This window comes from Agrilus planipennis, unplaced genomic scaffold, assembly GCF_000699045.2.
Source record: "Agrilus planipennis isolate EAB-ADULT unplaced genomic scaffold, Apla_2.0 scaffold95, whole genome shotgun sequence".
NCBI classification, from domain to species: Eukaryota; Metazoa; Arthropoda; class Insecta; order Coleoptera; family Buprestidae; genus Agrilus; species Agrilus planipennis.
This window is the reverse complement of record NW_020438861.1, coordinates 399,253-420,208: the sequence shown is the minus strand read 5'-3', so window position 1 is coordinate 420,208 and position 20,956 is coordinate 399,253. Positions and strand designations below refer to the sequence as shown.

Sequence of the window (20,956 nt, the reverse complement as noted above, 5' to 3'; positions counted from 1 at the left end):
GACAGAAGAGAATGAAAGATTATCTGTGGAATATTACTGCCCCAGCATTTACCTAAGAGATCCAAGGAAACCACAGAAAAACTTGAACCAAGGCAGACGGACCCGGAATCGAACCGGCGACCTCCCGAATGCTAAGCAATGGTCTAAATCTCTAGGCCATGCCGCTCGGTTACACCCTTTAAAGCTCGGCACTATATATATATATATATACTCAGTTAGCCTTTACGCCTATTGGCGAAGCTTTCGGGACTTTTTATCGCGAGGTGGCATTAGGCATAGATGACAAAATTACCATTCATAATAATTTTCTAATTTTCAATATTTTACAATTTTTTCGTACATGCTTTTTTCACTTACATTACGGAGTGTTTAAATTCTCAGTAGATACTTAATGAGCCTTTAATTCTGCTGACTTCTCTTCCTACTCAATGGATATGTTTACACTAACTAATCGACAAATTGCGATTTTATGGAAGGTGATGTTAAATATCTATTATGTCATGTGAATAAACATTTTAGTATGAGATTTGAAATACAAATCAAATTTGGGGCTATCATTTGTAAAAAAATGCAATTGGTTAAGTATTTTTTGAAATACTATATCTTAATGGTGATTCCTTAGTTTATACAAATATTTAATTATTTACCTGTAAAACGTTAAATTGGTTTCTTTTATACTTACATAGCTGTGCTTTTTTTGAACGAACTTCAAAAATGATGTCATGTCAGGTCTCCCGAAATGATTAACTGCCTTAAGACCAGTGAACAGAGATGTCTTGGAAAGACGTTGAAAGTGATTTTCACAAATGTACTGAAAATTTACACAATAATTATCTTAAACTCAATCATGATTACAAAAGTAAACGTAATAAACAGAACAACAGCGCCTATAGAGATCTAATTATGGTGCGCCTAATTGCAGGACAATATAGTTGGAGCAAAGGTAAAAAATTTTTGGTATACCAGTCGCTCGAAATATTCCCTAAGGAGATTTACTTTCTTAATCAGAATCTATTCATTCAGTTCAGCGGTTAATAGGCGAACAAAAATAAATGACATGACAACGACAACACTAACCATGTTCGCGTTGCCTTTTCCTACCATAAACAATCCTCGGCAATCAAACAATAGCATTCTTCGATTAATATATTTAATATTTAAATTGAAACTAATAAAAAAATAATAACACAGAAATTAAAAAAAGGAGCATAACAGCCATTGCCGTTTGCTGAAAATTGTGATGACCAGATGCCTTGTAAGCTTTGACATAATGTGTACTATAGAAATGTACAGAGTGTAGAAATAGGTGAATTCGCTTTGTTTTATTTCATAACCTATTTTTTTATCCACATTTGCTACATATTATGAGATTCGATAAAGAAAAGAAAATTTCTAGAGATGACGTTCATTACGCTGTCTGTACTTATTCATTGAACGCAATTTTTTAATTTTATATATTTAAAACAAATATTTATTCATTTTTAAAGTTCTGTTTTGTAGCTATTAGATGTTTATAATTGTGTATATTGGCCTAATAAAAAAAATCCATATACTAGAAATTTAAATTAACTGACCATTAGACTGCCTGTGGTTATTTGCATTAATTAAAGTTCTCCATATTAAAATCTGGAGCGACTGTATTATAAATAAAATATAATAAATGTATGTAATACAGTTTTTTCTTACCAGCATAGTTGTTCGTAAATCGAACTTGTGGAAAAATTGAGTAATAAAAATGTGTATTTCTAAAACACTTGTTACATCTTTTTTTTCCACGTCTCGAAGCACGTCTATGAACCATTCGAAATGTTTATGGGAAGGACATATCCACAAGAAATAAACCTGAAATAAATATAAGACAAACATAAACATGTATTGGACATTATGATTAAGACAATGTGTTTTCTTTTAAGAGATACATAAATAATAACAATTAAAGCTTGAACTTACTTTTTTACAAGCAACTCCAGAGTACCTATTGGTGGATGTACCAAATACTAAATCATTCAGTATGGAAGCGTAGGGTGTTACACCTATACCCCCTCCTACCATTACAGCAACCTCAAATTTATACCAATCTTGGTTACCACCGCCAAAGGGACCTTCTAATAATATTTTTGGATGGTCTTCTAAGTTATAATTACAGGGGTCGAAATAATTTCTAAGTTTCCACGTCCAGGGTCCTGTTAGGTAAAGACAAAATATTTTAGAAATTAGCCTATTTAAATCAGTAATGTTTCACACACCTTGAGCTTTTATGTGACAGGATAAAAAGTTTTCATGTGGCGCTGATGTTAAAGTAAACGAGTGAAATTCACGTGGCTTGAATGCAGTACATGCCAGGCGTACCCATTGTCCTGATAAGTATTTCAAATTTGGAGGACGGTAAAATTTTATTTTAATTACATCAGATGGTAGCAGTTCAGTTTCTATTACGTCTAAAGGAATGTACTTGGTTCTTAAACTAACAACCTGGAATGTAATGTAAATTTTATGATTTATTTCTTTCTTTCTTTCGAACTATATGCTTTAAGTTGTCATAAAAATAAATATTGTCTTGTACGAATGCCGTACGTAATCGATTTAGTACCATGTGTTTGATCAAAAATCACATAGCAGATCAGATAGGCGCGACAAGAACTTACAGGAAATTTTCGGAAATAATTAAAAAAATTCCACAACCACATAAATAGGTGAACAGTGTCCGACGAATCAGTAGTCGTTACAACAGAATTGATAGAAGTAGTACGTGAACGAGAAAATTAGACAGCGAGATAAATCTACAATGATATAAATAACCGATTGACAGATAAATCGCTGTACATAGTATGCTTCTGTATTAAATTAATCACTTAAGTATATATATATAAGTCTCATTTAGTAAATAAATAAACGCAATAGAAAAAATTCGTTACAATTTATTTCACTACGTCGTCATTAGCATAAAAAATAAATACATTGATGGTATTGGTCGTATTAGAATAATATAATATATAATAGGATGGTCGATTGAAATTGATCTTTAAGGCTTTTTCAAAGCAATGAGAATGGGAACATTTTAAATACTTTGACTAACAGCAAATATTAGTAGATAGCGATATGCTGCCGTAAATCGATATTACTTTTCGGAAAAGTTCAAAAAGCACTGATAACTTATAACTTGACCTGTAACTTGTAACTACAGATGTATTTCTAGTTTCTTAAATGGTCATTATCGACGATTTCTTCCACATAGGTAGTCGGGAATATCCAGCATCAGATTATTTCAGGAAGGTGTTAGGTAAATTATCTGGGCAAATTCCTTTCCATGAATTAAGAAAACGAAACGTGCCTAGGAATTATTGATGGGAGATTTGCTACCTAAGTCAGCATTCTGGGCGAAGACTCCAAGTGTATGAGCAATCTCTTCTATATTCATCGAAGAAGAATATATTGTAGATACTTTTCCTCCGCGTTATATATACTCTTATGGACTGTCCGATTAGAGCTTTAACAATTTATGAGGTGCTTCCAGAAATAATTTTATCTTTTGTCGATTTTGTTTCGTCAATTTCAATTAATATTTGTTAAATTCTACTGATTCTTTCACAGTGTACTCTCATGTTACATAACCTTATGGGCTCTTTTTTGGCCGCTAAGAGTTTTTTGAGCTCCTGACTACTAAGTTCATGATAGCTAATGGCTAATAATAGTAGAATGTAGATAGTCGATACTGACGTACTCGTGCTCCAATTTAATTATTATAAAATTGATAATACGTTTCTCAATATTGCCGACTGTATTCAAGGCTTTCCTGTCAACGGCTTTTGAGAAAGAGCCCTTTTAAGGCCTGATCCTCTGGAATATAGGTACATGGTCGCTTCCTTTTGTAGGCCTCACATGTTTACTTTATTCCTATCTTCGTCTGACGATGGTATTCAAGTTATTACCCGGAACGTTGCTGTACTTTTTGTGGAATCATTCGTTACAACAGATACACTCAATCTAGACTCACTACCTCTAATTAAGATTCCACCGCAATTACAATGTGTTGCTATTCTATATGAAATTTTCTTAATTTTTTATTTTTTTAATTCACTAACTCTTGCTTTATAACAACTAAAAGACGCATTTATTTCACTTTTTACCAGAAAAAAATCTATGCTCGCACAGACCACTGTTTCTTCTTCTTATTTTTTTAACGGTTTAAGAATGGAATTTGCTTACCTTATCTAATGTGTATATAATACCAGGTCCAATGAAGAATATCCAAAACCTAGGGGCTCCAGTTAACCTGGCTAGCCCATGAATCAAACATAGTAAGTAGAGGGCAATATATAGTTTGTGAGTGGACCAGAAAAAGTTATAAGCACGCTTACGTATTACTGGGTGTGCAAATATAAAAATTATGCACATTATGATGAATAATAGAATGCCCGTTATACCTGTATAAAATAGAAGCGAATTAGAATAGAATTCAAATACCTATACCTATAAGAATGCATACAATAGTTTCTTACCAGTTATTGTTTGGAAAAGCCAAAATGAAATCCCAGGCTTGTAATCAGAAGGAAAACTAACTTCAGTTGTAAGACATTTGAGGTTTTCCACAGGTTGAGTGGAAACATGATAAAAATTCACAATGTGACCAACGGTATGCAGTAGGGAGAAAAATAATGCTGTACATGCTGCAATTTTATGAAATTGAATGTGCGAATCTAGAGGAATGTATTGCTGTATAGAAAACTCTTTCAATTTTGTTAACAAATTCCTAGACATTGTCAGTAAGAGTATACTGTAGCAAAAGGATAATGATGCTGCTGAACCTCGAGTTATAGCTATCCCAACTCCCATAATATGACGAAGATCAGTGTGTTCAGCCATAAAGGAATAATCTGAAAAATTTAAGCCTTCATTCATTTAAATAATTACGAAGTAAATAAATAATATAAAACAACAAAGTTTGTTTATAGAGAAAATGTTTCTGTTTTGTCAATCAATAACCACGTATACAATACGCTTACGTGTAAAGAGATTTCTTGACTAATGAGTAGGTAATAGGTATTTGTGGAATGTTAGGCAGCAGTAAGAATTTCTTTTACTTTGGTTCCTCACAGCTCCGTTTGATTTTCTAATAAATCAAGAACTATTTCATTTTCAATATTGCTAATAAATAGTTTGAAAAAGTTTTAAGGCATTGAAGTTAGGTAGTCATGTGCTTGACTGGCGATTGGCATAAACCCTGGATTCAGTTTCAAAAATTTTAATAGAGTAAGCATGCAGTCATTTAAAATAAGGTAACGTAAACAAATGTGATTTATATTTATATTTATAGACAGACCCATTTAAATTATTTATGTTTTTAATTCTTTTAAGTCACATTTAATTTAAAATACTTACGTATAAATCTTTCTACAAAAAGTGCAATAGTTATCACATAAAATATGAAGAGGTAAAATATGTTCTGCCTATTTTCTTCCAAGAAGGTAGTAACACTATTCCATTTCTGCCTTAGATAAGACTTCTCAGTGTCTACCGAAGGTTCTATTTGGAAGCTGGTCATTCTAAATATTAAAAATTTTGGTAATTTTAATTCATTTTATAATGTAATAGAATCACTTACCTAGCCACGTTTGTAGAAGTATCCAAGAAATTTTGTTTCGCTCCTTTACAATCTAAACCAATGGCAACAAACTCTCCCTTATACTCCTTCATCATCTCTTTAAAATCGTCGTAAGTTAGAAAGTCTTTATGTTGAAGGCCGGCATCCTATTAAATATTTTTCTAAACACCCTTTGATTTTTTGTTTTACAAATATAAATTTCTATTCAAATTGTTTAACAAAAAGTGTTTCATTTAAAAGAGTAGTTGCGAGAAATCAACAATTATCATTTATGACAGAAGAGAATTTAGAAGTTTTAAAATAGAAAGCAAGAGAAGATTATATCATACTATTTCATTAACAAGAGTAGTAAATTATTATTTGTTGGAAGGTACCTGAAACATTCCATCTATTAATTCGGTCACGTGTTCATCGGATAAGGTTGTAGTTCGAGCAATTTCTATTAACGATCTCAGCATTTCGGATAGTTCTCCTTTATCTATGATTCCGTTTTTATCATTATCACACATATCGAAGATTATACGTAATTTATCTTCTGTCCTTCCCCGAGAAAATAGCACAACAGTATCAAGGAATTCCTGAAATTTTCAATAATAGGTATGCCTAGTATGCTTAAGTTAAATCTAATGTTTAATTATTTTATTTTGCTTGATGACTTTTTTCTTGCTTTATTTTAATTATAGGTACTGTCAAACGAGACGAATCTGAACCAAGAGATCAACGGGGAGAGTTTGATGTTTAGTTACAGAAGCATGTAGCTAACGTTTTTAGGATGGAAAGCATGGGAAATCCGTTGCAGATAAAATATCAAATGTTTTGCGAGTAGCCGTCACTTAGTTCGTAAAGGCACGTTGCTGCAGGTGACCAAAATGTCTTACGCAATAATTTTACACTTTTATATCCGGCGTAAAACTTTCTTTGGAAAAAGTATTTAGGATTGTAGGATATTAATATTGCTCCGTTAATATAATATGCCTGTGGGATTAGTTTGGAGTGTTTGATTCGATTATGTCGTGTGGTTTTTTTTTATTATTAAAAATAGAAAAAAAACATCTTCAAAGGTGAATCGGGGTATCGACATGCTCGACAGAAACCAAACAAACATGGTGGGAAAACTACTTTGATATGTGAGAAAGTTAAGCTAGTGCAATTAGTAAAATTGATTGGAAAGATGCCCATCAGAAAGAATTGTTGTTTGATTTATCGTTGCGGGCTGTCTTGATAGCAAAGGGTGAGGTTAGCAAAATTTAAGAGCAATATGTCCAGTGAGGATTAGTCGAATTTATTATCACGGCATAGAAAACTTCTCACTGAAAGATTGTGTGAAAATATTAAACGGTCGAAAAAAGAGCATAATTAGCTTTGAATAAATTGTGAAAAAACGAAATGGGATACGAGTTTCCTTTGCAAATGAAGCTGAAATCATTTATCATCTAATGTCATGTTTCTTCGTGTTAATTCAGAAAACGTGTGCCTAGTTTCCTACAGAGGAATAAAAAAATATTTATTATAAATTTTTTATTTGGATATCTATTCAGTAATGCAAAAAGTCATGTTTGTAACATAAAACTTTGAAAAAAATATTATTTCATGTTTCTCCGATGTTTCAACTGAAAAAGATCAGTAAGAAATAATTCTTTTAAATTTTTTTTTAACCTAAGGGGGGACATAAATATTACATAATTTTAAACAGCGTGACCCCAGAGCTAGGTAAATTGGGGCACTCCACAATTTATTTTTCTTATCAATTAATCAATGCAAATCAGAAGGTTATCCAATAAATATTTCAGTAGCTGTGTTAACTACGCTTATTCCTCCTTAAGTTTTAAAGCTTTTTCGATAGTTCTACAGGAAAATAATAATATTTCAAAATTCATAACATAGGCGCAGAAAATATAAAATTCATTACATATATTTCCTACTACTTATTCAAATGTAATTTATATCCCTACCTGAAAACAAATGCGTCCATCTCCGTCTTTGTCCACTATGTTAAACATTTTTTTCACGAATACAGCATCTGCTTTCATTCCCAGGGCATTTGCGAACTCTGATTTTGTCAACGATGTTCTCATGACAGTTACTACTTCATCGTCCATGCTTCCATCAGACTGTCTACGTCTTTCGCCTGGTCTTAAACCAAACGTTAAAGCATAAGCTTCTCTGAAAAAGTGTTCTAATTTTTTTTGACGACGTTCTCGAGTTTCCGCCTTGGCTAAAATTATTTCCCTTGCAACCTAAAATGTAATTTGTTTAAAGAAATTAATATGTTATTCGAAGTTTGTAAGGTAAATATAAAATACAGAAAAAAATTCAAGATACAAGAATGAGGACCAATTGAAAATACTAATTTTTTAATAAGGAAGCCTTTTTTTTAATTTTTTTTTTAAGTTTTCCGAGACACTTACATTTATAAAGTAACTATAGCACAGTTAGGGGTAATTTAGAGTAGGGGCTCGAAGAGGATCATAGGTTCCATTCGAGAGTATTTGGGGTAAATTTGAGGGTGGAAATTTGTCCTTTGAGCCTTGCAGGACCCCAGCAGTTTGATCTGCAAATATTGGGCATGCTACACTAAGTACTTGATCCCTTAGGATGAATAAAGTCTCCTAGGAGTTTCAGAACTCTGATGGTAACCTTCTTATGATCTCCACATAGATTAGATTGGCTTTTTGAGCCCACTTGTACTTTGTAAAAATATTAATATATCGATCTTCAAACCCTCTCCTAACCAAATATGTCCAGGAATCCCTGGCTGAGGTGCAATTTGTGGTTCTTTGCTTTGGAAAAGTGGCACCCGAGTATTTGTTTTAACTTTCTAACAGAGATCGAGATATTTCACGCCTGTTACAACCAGGTACTCGAGTAAAATCGGGAGAACAAATAAATGCTTTAATGGCAATGATGGAGGAAATGAAAGAAGGACAAGAAGAAATGAAACAGGAAATGGGAAAGTGTCAAGAAGAAGTGAAATAGAAAATAGAAGAGGGTCAGAAAAAAATAAAACTGAGACAAGAAATGAAGCGAGAATTAAATGCAGTACACGATAACATGATAATAGGACAAATGAAAATAGAAATGACGCTAGAATTGAAACGGAGAAGAACATAGGAAAAAGGGAAATTAGAATTGAAACGAAATTGGAAGAAATGAAAGAAGAAATTGAAAAGCTATGACCACCCACTATTGCGTCAACTGACGAGTCTGGTGCAAAACCATCAGAAACTTTTGAAGGAAGGATATCGTGGTCCATTTTCCTGAGATGGAGGCAGCGGAAGATGCAAATATATCGACCAATTCAGAGAATGCAACAACAACAGTAATTGTTTCATGAAGGGAGGCACTAGATATACACCAAGAAATTCATAGGCCTCAAAAATATGACTCCCACCATTTTGTTAACGGCCTAGAAAAGAGGTACGGCGGTAACTATTTGCAACAAGCACCTCAGACACAACGGAAAAGTCGTAACTAAAGAACGAGAGCCTTCAACAATTTGAGTCCGATGTGGAACGTCTCTGCCCTTCAAGAGTTTACAGACCAATACAAACATTTATCGATGGAGTGAAAGAAATAAGTACATCCAGTCTTCAGACTAGCATCCCACAAGACTCAAAGTGAAACACAGATGCGTTAGAATTTGAAGCGACGAAACAAGCTTCCATGGGTCGTGTATGAGTGCCACAGGCAGAAATCGGCAGTGACATAACTAAAAAAGAAGGTATCGTGTCGCTCATCAAAGAATGCGAAGAAAGCCACTTATATAGAAATGGGAGAAAAAAATTTAAAATGTTGGGAAAGTTGAATAAGTGGCCATTTTGCATGATTGCAAGAATTATAGATAGTGGTCGTCCGAAATACAACGTAGAAACTAAAATTGACAGCGCGATCTAATATAGTTGGGTATTAGTGATCGATATAATAGATGTTGCCATCATTGGATGTTCTTCAAGAACAATAAAGCAACTTAAATATTAGCACTTTTACAACACGCATCGATGGAGAGGAGATAGTAATGTCAAATTCCAATAGGAAGCTTTCCGCCTATAAGATGATCGTAGAGGAAGTTTGAGTACTACCGGATCACTAGGAGAGTCACAGTACGAGTCAAAATAGATGATGATATCAGCGGATTGGTGGGGGTAGTCGAACCAGACAATCCAAACTTGACGCAGAAAGCATTATTGGTGGGACGCATATTCATAAGCACTGGAGCATTATCAATACGTGTTAGTATATCCAATTTCAAAGACTTCGAGCAAATGACCTACAAAGGGACATAATTGGGGGTATTCAAACCAGTAGCTGAAATTTACCACCGTGATTAGGAAAAAGTACCTAAAACGAAACCGACATCACTTCCTGCAGCTTTAACAGAACTAGTGAAGCGGTATAGTAACTACATCAACAAGCACCAAATCAGGCAAATAGAAAAACTTTTTAGTCATTTTCAACATGCCTTCGCCCGTTCAGGTCACGATTTCGGAAGGACCAACTTAATATATCATCGCATTAACGCCGCAACAGCACGACCCTTCGCATAACCATCTAGAAAAATTCCCTATGCAAAGCAAAAGGAAATGAATTGCGTTATAAAAGAGGGGGTAACAGAATCATCTCAAAGTTCCCTATAGAACTGGTACGGAAGAAAGATGATTACCACGAAATATTGGGTGGACTACAGCAAGCTGAACGATGTAACAGTTACCCATTACCCCGAATAGACGACACATTAGACAGTCTAGCAGTCTAGTTCTCTACTCTTTATTTAAAAATTGGATACTGGCAGGTTGAAGAACATTTGCAAGATATAAGAAAAATTTTGCATTTACAATTGGAAATGGTCTATTGCAATTCAATGTGTTTGGTTTACTTAGCTGGTATCATCATGCTGGGAAAAACCTTCGACGACCGTCTCCGAAAACATGATTGAAATTTTCAAGAAATTGACACCCGTAAAATTGAAGCTAAGTCGCAATATCGAATTCAGAAAGGACCTCGGGCCAAAATGAAGGTAGTCCCATCTTGACCGACTTGCTTCCTACAGAAGCGACTTCATTGATTGGGACAAGCAATTTTTGGAGGGGGAGCTACGTGTATATGTCAAGGGGCTTATAGTGGGTTGTCTAGCTTTCATTAGCAACAAAGAGGATTAGATTTTCTAGATCTCACATTCTGGAATCTTTCTAGCTCAAGTGTATCGTCTATAAATATGTCTGTGAGACGACAGAAAGCGAAATAAGCGCAAAGAACCGGTAAGGTGTAAAAATTAGTAGTAGTAGTGCGAAAAGTGCTTGACTACGCGACTATATTTATGGTTGTTAATATAGCTATTTTTGTTGATATTATTATTTATATTTTCACATATTACTTAAATAAATAATATATATGAATGGAATAATTTAATAGTCAAATGCATTTGTAATGAACATTAACAAACGCAACACGTAATAACAAATGTCAGTAGATGGCGATAGATTATACCATGATATCAAATTAACTTTGTTTTGTTAGTGCTGCCATTAAAAATAGAGAAAAGCAGGAAGACAAATTTCCGTAAATTCCGTAAATAAATTTAATTGATTACTAAATTTAAAGGCTTTTATTACTTTTAAAAAGGTAATAAAGTAATGAAGGTGATGATTCTAATTAAATTACAATATAGGTATATATTAACAGGGACGGTTTAATAATAATTAATTGCGGAATGTATAAAAAAAGTTTTACACGAAATGTTTTTAAAAACCTATAAAAACTCTAACCTGTGAGAAAACCATATTTCTCTTGATAGAAGTCAAAAATTGCTCCAATTTGGTAATAAATTTTCTTCTGCATCCAATCGAATCAAACTGCAACACTAGATCGTGATCTCTTGGAACTTGTATAAGTAAAAACGGCTTCTTCTTACTCCTTCCATTTTCCATGGATTCCTCAACGGTTACACTGTCACTACCTTTAAAACATAGAGTTCTCAGTTTTTCACCCTTCCTGTCGACCACATAAATATTGAAGTCTGGTCCGAATTTAATTTTTACTAGTCTCTTATGGTTTGCATGAAGCCATTCTTGTACCACGGTTGCATCTTGACATACTTTGCCTTCGCCTTTGTTTTTAAGTTCCTCTTGCTTGATTTTCAAACGTCTTCGACGCCTGTTTTGAAGCTTCACTACGCCATAACCCGCTCCAGCACACAATATTGGAACAAAACATAAGAAAAGGCAAGAGTAAATGAAGACCACTTCGTTTCCCTACAAATTGAAAAAGGTTTAAGGGTTACTTGCTACAAAAAGTTAGTTGATTTGCAAATAGATACTTAAAAGAACTGCCATTAGTAAAGCAATGGACATTAGAATACAAATTATTAAAAAATTTTGTCGTTTTCAACTTTTTAACATTTACTTTTTCCTCTCAAAAGTATTATTGAAAGGATAAACAAGCAAGATAAAAACTACTGAAATACATAAATAAACTTACTTCAAAATAATCGTAACCACTCAGCATTTTGCAAGGTTCTAACGAAGAGGCATTAAGTTGTTCAGGCTGTGGACAGGGATCCCCATTGTTCCAAAAAAATACGTTTTCTTGAATATCTGTTGGTAATATATCTGTACTGTTCACTATTATATCCCACAATTTGATTTCCTTTATCTGAGATATTTCTTCTCTTGTAAATATGCTATAAGAGACAAACTTGTTTTAGATATTTCAATTATTAATCAACTTGGCGAAACTATATATGAATAAATATTTATACTATAAAAAAAATTATTAGAAAGGTATCACTTTCGTTGTAATATCTGTAGATGTGCTAACAAGACGACTCATAAAATGAAACGTAAATAAGAAATGAAGAAAGCTGCAAAGGTTCAGGAAAGCTACAAATATACCATATACAGACAAGAAGGCAAAGTATGTAAAACTTATTGTATCAGTTTTGAATATATAGTTTTTCCATTGACGTTATAATTGTGTTAATCTACCAACCTTCCAATTGATATTAAAAGAATCAGGTTAAAAATCATTTATCACATACACTAATTACTCGATTGGTTTTTTGGTATGTACTCTGTAAAACGTTACCACATTTTTCAAAACCTCATGAGCCTTTTCACACACGACAGCGGGGCCTTATTGCACTCGTATTGTATAATGCGAAAATATTAACTCAGTTGTTAACTAGTTATTAAGTCTATTCTTTTCTTATTTACATTATAATTATTTATAAAAAGGACTTACCCGTTTTCAATATTTTCAAACCAAAATCGATCGGCGTCTCTAAGTCTTATAAACTGTTCAACAATAACAGCAGAAAACAGTTCGCCAGGTTCACCGAAACTTTCTAGCATTCCCCCTACGTAGACATCAACGTTATCTAGTCTATTGGAATATGCTGCCACAAGCAGTCTGAGAATTTCCGGATTTTCTTCGAACAACTTCGGATTGATTTCGTTCCAAGTTCTTTTCTTTGGCAATTTGTAATATGAACGAACTGTGTTGTAATCGGCCAAACCGTTATCGCGACCCCTCATAATATTTAATGCCCCCAAATCTCGCCGAGAAAACTCCATCGGACCAAACAATTTGTCTCTGACGTCGGCACACAAGAATGAGTCTTCCCTTTCTGATATTTGCGATGACATTCCTAATAATAGCTCCTCGAGAGAACTAGCCAAAAGAACGTCCTGAAAATAATATAAATTAATCACTTTCGTGTACTTTTCGTCTTGTAGTTAATAAAGTTTTGTTAAATGGAGACAATTCGATATTAAGTAAGTAGCTCCCTAATATGTTGCTGCCCGAATCCATTTATTTAATAGTGATCGCCGATTCTTATCAATTTAGGCTAATTGTACTGACTTAAAGGAGCCTTCATGAAAATATTTAATCAAACAAATCTTAAAACGCAGACTTCCGAGACATTTCGGTTTTGAATAGCTAGGGAGCAAACACGCACACCACGTACAATAAGTGTCCAAAATGACCTAGTCAACAAGGCCGTACCGTTTTTCCAGGCAAATACATAATCTTTAAAAGTATGTAGCAAGCAAATAATAGCTCACTAATTGTTCACTTTTACTGGTAGCGATGATAATTTTCTTGTACACCCCATTTTTTTGTCTTGGACAGCTTTGTTGAACTGTTTCTTTACCTGTAATTATCATGATAATTTTCTTTTAAAACAGTGAAAACGCCGTAAAACAGTACCTAGGTTCCATACAAATGACTTTGTTCTTGTTTGCTATTACTTCTGTCCTGCTTAAAAAATATGTGCGACAACTGAAATATCAACTCTTGTAAAACGGGAACTTTTCCTTTCAATCGGAACACATTTGCAGAAGCAGATATTCCGAACAAGACAACACTATTACCTTAATTCAAATAATATCAATTGAAGGTACTCCTTCGAAAAAGCAAACCGGTGGCGGTATAACAAACAAAACAATTGTCAAATGTTGTAAAAGTCTGATACTTTTCGCATTTGGTATCCTGCAGCTTGGTGTCTACTTCACTGAGCAAAGTTAAAAAGATAAGGAAGAGGCAAAAGGTTAAAGAAGAAAGTGATCTGTGAAGAACTTTCTTATAATGATAACTTAGATATGGGCGCAGGTGAAAACGGTGTATTTTCTGTAGGTACTGGAAATATTTTAGACGATCAGCATGGAGAAGCGTGGTTACAGTGCTCAATTTGTTTCCGATGGATAAATGAAGATTGTGCTGGTAGTGACAAACGTGTGTGATTTTTGCGTTGATAAATATGTTCTCAATGTAAGGTTTTAACAGTACTAGACTATATACTCCGTGCGTTTTGGACAATATACCTCACCTTTCATGATTACTTTAGTTGGCTTTTTAGCATAGAAGTGGGCCATTATTAGAGAATTTCTTCAAAAATTGATCATTTATGTTTTTTAAATATTTTTTTTTACATGAGCGCAATCTCCCAACACTTTGTCTTTCATATATATGCATATTGTAAACACTAATATATATGAAACATTTTTAGAAGTGGTTAGCTTTTAATATGAAATATTAATTTGAAAATTCATTTATCGAATTTTTTATTCACCACCTCAGGTTAATGAGGGGAAATTGTTGCTGTTGGCCACACCCTCGCCGGGAATCGAACCCGGGACCTTTGGCTTTACGTACCAATGCTCTGACTACTAAGCTACGAGAGATGACAACAGCAACAAACCGTATTAGGTCACAGATCTGTCGAACTAAATATATATGAAATTACACATTACAGGTTTTAGCAGAAAATTACAGAGGAATAACACCCATAAGCACAAGTTACAAAATCTGTGCTAAAAAAGACTTGAGAAAGAATTAGAAGATAGAAAGGCATTAGGAGAAACACAGCTGTACTGCAGAGAAATCAAAAGCACTGTTCGTGCAATCTATGTAATCAAAACAGCGTGTGAAGAATAAATAAAGAAAGAAAAAGGCGAAATATTCCTCTTTTAGCGGAATGAAAGGGGCGTGTTCGATATACTCAAAAGAGACATGGTATGCAAAACCTTAGAAAAATTAGAAAAAAATAGGAAATTAAGAAAGAGGACAGAAAAAACGTACGAATAAACTTACTTTAAGATACAAATCAACGATGAGAAATACAAATAAAAAGTAATCAAAGAGGGAATAAGAGAAGGTTGTCCACTAATCACCGCACTTTTCAACGTGTCATTTACAGATTTAGTCAACAAATTAAGTGCAGTACAACAAGGGAGAATAGTAAATGGTAGAAGAAAAATCTAGTCAGTTTCATATACAACAACGAACGAGGGTTAAAAGAAATGATGCAAAAATTCAATAAATATATAAAAGAAGGGGTTGGAATTAAATAGAGATAAGTCAAAAAAGTGAAAAAGTCAGGAGAAAGAATGAATAAATTAGAATTCTCGAAAAATAATCGAAGAAAAAAAATAAAAAACTGAATCTGAAATTAGGGGCCTTTCTTCTAGGTAAAGTAATATTTATTGCCTAAAGTTAAATCTCTGTGCCAATTTTGAAATTATTATGAATATATTGTGAAATTGTTATCAAAATACGAAAATAATATGTCACCTTCAACACCATCTTTCTCTACAGCAAAATTTTATCAAGGTTTGTTCGGTCATATTTTCATATTTTGGTCCAAAAAACCTGCAGTTGCTATATGTTCCAATAGTTATGACTTGCTATGTAGAAAAAAAGTGATAAATGTCAAATAATTAAATTAGATAATATTTATAATTATTCATTAGTAATAACTTCTACTAAGTGTTTTGTTGAAGTACTAATTCTATTCTTACTTTTAAGACGCTTTAATAAAATATTCCGAAGTTTTAACATTGCCGTATCAGGAAGCAGAAACCGTAGGACACTATTTAGTAACTAAAATAATAACAAGTAAGGTAGGAATACCAGAGACATTAATTTCCGAACACGCCACCAACTTTTTTGAATTGAAAGATCGCATAGAGGTTTGGCCGAGTATCTGATAAATGTTCGTAACCACGAACAAACAAATTGGGACTGTTAGTTGGATTATTAAAACACTAGCCCTCATACAGCGAGAGATTACGCTCCTTATGAGTGAAGGGAAAAATCGAATACTTTTACCTCGTACTCGAGAACTTTTAGAAATCAAATACATTTCTGAGTAGGTACCGAGTACATTCTGAGTACTTTCGATGTGACGCGACGGTAATCATAAAGATAATCGATACGAATGATTATTACTTGTAGTTATCAGAATTGTATTACTTTATTTGTAATAAGTGTTTGTAAGTTTAATATGAATACGACACTGACCACTTACATAATATAGAATATTATAGAATTAAAAAATAGTGCAGCTATTAATACAGACAGCTGAAAAAAGGATGTAGAAAAAGTAAACGTGACTATAAAAGAGTGAGCTTATGTTAATGCAAATTTCTGCTATGCAAAATACTGCTAATTATGTCAATGAGGCACTTAGTAATACTGTTTATGATAAATTAATTCTTTAGAAAAATTTAAATATCCTCGGAAGTATTTCAAAATCGTTATATTCAGAAAAATCAAATTCCGTTAAAATTTTCATATAAAAATGAGTTTCTTAGAACATGCAAATTTATTGTTAGAGTATTAAACCAGCATTAGAGTGAAGTACAGAATTTAAAAAACGCGTTAACGATTGCACGCTTTTGGTGTAAAAAGAGGATCCTTTATTTGAATTATAAAAATAACGTAACTGTATACGCATAGTAATTGCTATTTTTTTTTAAATTACTTACTGTAAAGATACGAAAAAATGGAAACAATTTCCTATATACACTACCACATCAATTGATTTTAAGTTACCTTTACAGTAAATTAGATACAGTATAATTATTTCAAATATTATGGCGTAGTTTAATTTGTTACGTTTAAATTTGCAGAAACTAATTAATACCATAAAAACTTATTGGCATGACTTTCTGAAACATACAGTAATGATCTTCTTTTATCATTGTGAAATATTGCTTGAGATTATCCAAAAAAATACACCCATCTTCAACTGGAATATCATTCTATATTGGTGTGTCCATAACTTTTACAGGATTTTAGGTACTTTGATAGTGTATAGTGTTTAGGAAATTAAAAAATAAAAATGATAAGGTGACTTACATTGGAATCCCACCATGTCGAACATAACCGAATAGCCAGATGACCCATGGGTGTCTTCTTAAAATTGCATTTATTGTCACGCCTGTAAAGTCCTGGAGGTATAAGGGAATGACCAAATCGAAAGGCAGCACTTTGAAATTGATGAGTCACTCCAGGATGGACATCCTGCTTGTATCCTTCGTATTCGGGGAGATCCTTGCCAAGAAACGCTGGTAGGTATTCGTAAAAAATGATGTTCTGTTAAGACGATGGCCGTTTTTAGGTTCTGGCAAATTAGTAATATAAAATCTCTAAAACCTTAATCTTGCTCAATGCAGTCACAAGTTATTCTCTTTATAATTTAAAAGTAACTATTACAATCCTACAAATTTTTGCGTAGATATATATTAAAATGTATTTATTTGTCTACTCGCATCAATAAGAAATAATATGGAATACAGGGGTTGTTAAGAAAGTCCTTATAACACTGAGAAGTAATAATCAGAACTAACTTAATTTTGAAAATTTGGTATTCGTAATAATTTAATACGAACTTTTAATGAAAAATATTTTTAATTAAGTTTCACTATCGGTTATACCGGAAATAGGCACTAACTGTGTTATTTTAAATAAAACACCCTGTATGTCTTTGGTGTCATATAAATATTTTTTATAAATTAATGCAGAGTGTTCAAAAAATTAATCTGAATATTGAGAACTTCAGACAATAGAAACTTTATTTTAAATGAAACACTACGCATATTTCACATATTTGCGGACAAGCGGACTTTTATTGTGTACTATTTGGCATCATACCTATCATTTACCTTTAAGAAAATATCAGTAATTTTTGTAAATTATGATCAATTTTAACGGTTTTCAAATGTTAACTCGGTCATGTATTGAATTGTCATTTCAATTGTTGAATAATTCTGTATTATTTAATATTAATTTCGTTTTTGGGATTGTATACTTTTTTTAATTAAAAAAAAATTAAAATACAAAATGGAAAATGAAGTCGAAAATTACAGAAATGCTGAAATATGATATTTATTTTATGTAGATATGTGGAAAATGTGACAGAAACGTTGTTCGAATATGTCGTTTGTTTAACAAACAAAAATATGGCAGAAGATATATTTAGAATTAGTAATTTCTTTCGCAAACGTTCATTCAAAGAATATTGTTTTCATTTATATCTTTATAAGCATGTATAATTGTTTTGAACAGGAGACTCGGATTGGAGAATGGAATTATGTCAGTTCTTTATAAATAAAATAAATAAAGACGCCTCGAGCTCTTTTCAAAAATTATTTGGACGGATGAATCAATGATGAATTAGCAACAGAAGAAATTCATACTTAGGCTCAGGAAAATTCGCACTTGACTAGTGACAGAAACAGAATAAATTCAGTTTTAATGATTTTTCTCTTTTAATGGATAATAATGTTGGATTTAAAATTTATCGGGACAATTTAACAGTTGAATGATCATACAGTTACTTCATTAAGTATTAGTGACGAACTCTAAGATAATCTGTCATTAAGGATTTTTTGTTAGTATCAATTGGAAAGTGCTAAAGCACACACGGTATGGGTGTTTGGTCATCAACGTATTAAAAAGATAGGTCAGTTGTAAGAGTAACAATAACCCTATCACCTGATTTAACTCCATTTCTATTTATAGAGTTTTATTAAGGGGAAAATTTACGTGAAAGACAGTGTGGACATCTATTCTAAAAAACAGAACATAAAAGTATATGTTTAAGGATTACTAAAAGTTTAAACATGTTTTGTTCTGAGATCTTATTTAGCAAAAAATTACAACAAAATAGAATAAAAAAGGGTAAACATTTTAAAAAAGTACAATAAAAAAGAACCTTGTGTTAACTTGAATTGACGAAATTAGAATAATTATAAGTACAAAATCAACGTCACCTTTTCGTTTAAAATCAACAAAAGTTTATATAAGCGATATAAGCTACCTGCTGCTTTGCACTGAAGTGAAGTAAATGTAAGCCATGACTAGCTTGATGTTACTTATGATATATGTTCCACCTTATTATGTCGATAAATAATTGGTGCACACGCAATCTTATAAAAATGCGAAAATGTCAATTGTGTACGTTCATAATAGTGGATTCGTTCTAATTTTGTATTTTCTGAAGTTAATATTTATTTTGAAATTCGTACGATAAGGCGATAGTGTATTACCTGTAAAGATGCTACAACGATTTGTCTTGTTCGTTGAAATACTTCCTCGTCTGACCAGTCAGGTTTCTGCTTTTGGACTCTACCAGCTACCACATTGTGCCAGCAGAAGAAAAGAATACCAAAGGTCAACAGTGCCGGGTTTTGATTAGATCGAGGATCTCCTAGCACTGTAATAAGTGATCGATTCATTAGATGCTTACACATAACTACTTCACTGGAAACAATATTTTTTGCATAAACACAACATTATTCATCTTATCCTAATATATCAGCAATAAGGAAGTGGGTTTCTTTATTTTAATTAGCATAACAAATAATAATAATAGGTTTATTACCTCATAGTAAAACGATTTGCATTACTGTTAAAGCCAGAAACTTTAATAATTGTAATTATGCTCTCAAAATATGCTAATGATGCACTTTGTGATAATCACTACAGTTTTTTAAAAGTAAGTTTCCGAGCTGTAGACCATAATAATTTTAATTGATTTTAGCGATGTCATTGACCAGGATTTGCATATTCATAAACTTTTGTAATATGTTTTTCTAATAAATTAGTATAATTATATAATTATTATCAATGAATCTCCAAAGTTTAAAAAAACTATATAGCGGAAATTACAAAAACGTAAATGTTAATCAGAGGGTAATTTAGGATACATATGCCTTTAGTTATTCTTAAGTGCAATATTATAGGTAATAAATGATAAAATTGTGCTACTAAAACTACAGTAGCTGATAAATGCTTTGAGAATAGGGTTAAAAGTAGGTATTCCTGTTCATATATTCACAATTTGTATTGACGTCGCAGTTGGAACATTTTAAAACAAACTTTCAACAGGTAATTAAATTAAAATAAAATAAAATTTACCTCTTAAATGTTTCAGGAACTTAATATAATTTCTAAATATGTTTTTTTGAAATACTATTACTAAAGTTAATAATTTTCATATGTCTGTTAATTGTAACCTGTTTCTCTAATTGTTTGTGAGAAAAAAAATTTCATCCCTGCAGAGCTCAGGAAATATGGAATATTAATGTGAGGACTAAAGAACATATAACAGGCGTATCACTTAGAAAAACTGATATTTATTAGCATATACAAATTGACATTGTACAAGCCTTAATCATAATGTAGCTCCTCAAAAGTGATTTTATATACCTAGTGAATATAAGGCGCGATAGGGAAACACAAAGTTCTTACTTCTAAAGTGTATTATAATTTGTCGCTAATTTGTTACTAGATCCATAGATTTTATTATTAGTCTTCCAGCAATTAGAGAATAACTAGGTACTATATATTGATGGGCTTGAGAATATTTTAAACATTAGTGTAATTTGTAGGTACTATTGAAATACGTATATTTCGCTTTACGAGGGTTTGTACTTCAAAAATGGACTGAAACAAATTAATGATGATATAATCATCAACCGTTTCTAAAATTGAAAATGACGTTCAATACTTGACTTTTTAGAGCTAGATGGAGTTACGAGTAATAATCTGTGGACTATAAAATTAAGTCAT

At 32.4% G+C, this 20,956-nt stretch overlaps 1 protein-coding gene across 3 annotated transcripts in view; it reads right to left on the bottom strand.

Annotated features, from left to right (window-relative positions):
- LOC108735923 (dual oxidase) overlaps positions 1 to 20,956 on the bottom strand; it is a 104,805-nt gene that overhangs the window by 2,576 nt on the left and 81,273 nt on the right. For 2 of the 3 annotated variants that reach the window (XM_018468156.2, XM_018468157.2), the window contains 15 exons: positions 19,432 to 19,598; positions 17,240 to 17,476; positions 12,839 to 13,284; positions 12,077 to 12,278; positions 11,365 to 11,850; positions 7,555 to 7,839; positions 5,977 to 6,180; positions 5,603 to 5,748; positions 5,380 to 5,543; positions 4,500 to 4,874; positions 4,207 to 4,424; positions 2,247 to 2,472; positions 1,951 to 2,183; positions 1,687 to 1,842; positions 683 to 811 (listed from right to left, as the gene is read on the bottom strand). In XM_018468156.2, coding sequence (XP_018323658.1) covers positions 683 to 811; positions 1,687 to 1,842; positions 1,951 to 2,183; positions 2,247 to 2,472; positions 4,207 to 4,424; positions 4,500 to 4,874; positions 5,380 to 5,543; positions 5,603 to 5,748; positions 5,977 to 6,180; positions 7,555 to 7,839; positions 11,365 to 11,850; positions 12,077 to 12,278; positions 12,839 to 13,284; positions 17,240 to 17,476; positions 19,432 to 19,598 — 3,674 coding nt within the window. Of the gene's footprint in view, positions 1 to 682; positions 812 to 1,686; positions 1,843 to 1,950; positions 2,184 to 2,246; positions 2,473 to 4,206; positions 4,425 to 4,499; positions 4,875 to 5,024; positions 5,111 to 5,379; positions 5,544 to 5,602; positions 5,749 to 5,976; positions 6,181 to 7,554; positions 7,840 to 11,364; positions 11,851 to 12,076; positions 12,279 to 12,838; positions 13,285 to 17,239; positions 17,477 to 19,431; positions 19,599 to 20,956 lie in introns of those variants that run through there. The other variant, XM_018468158.1, reaches the window with a different exon arrangement.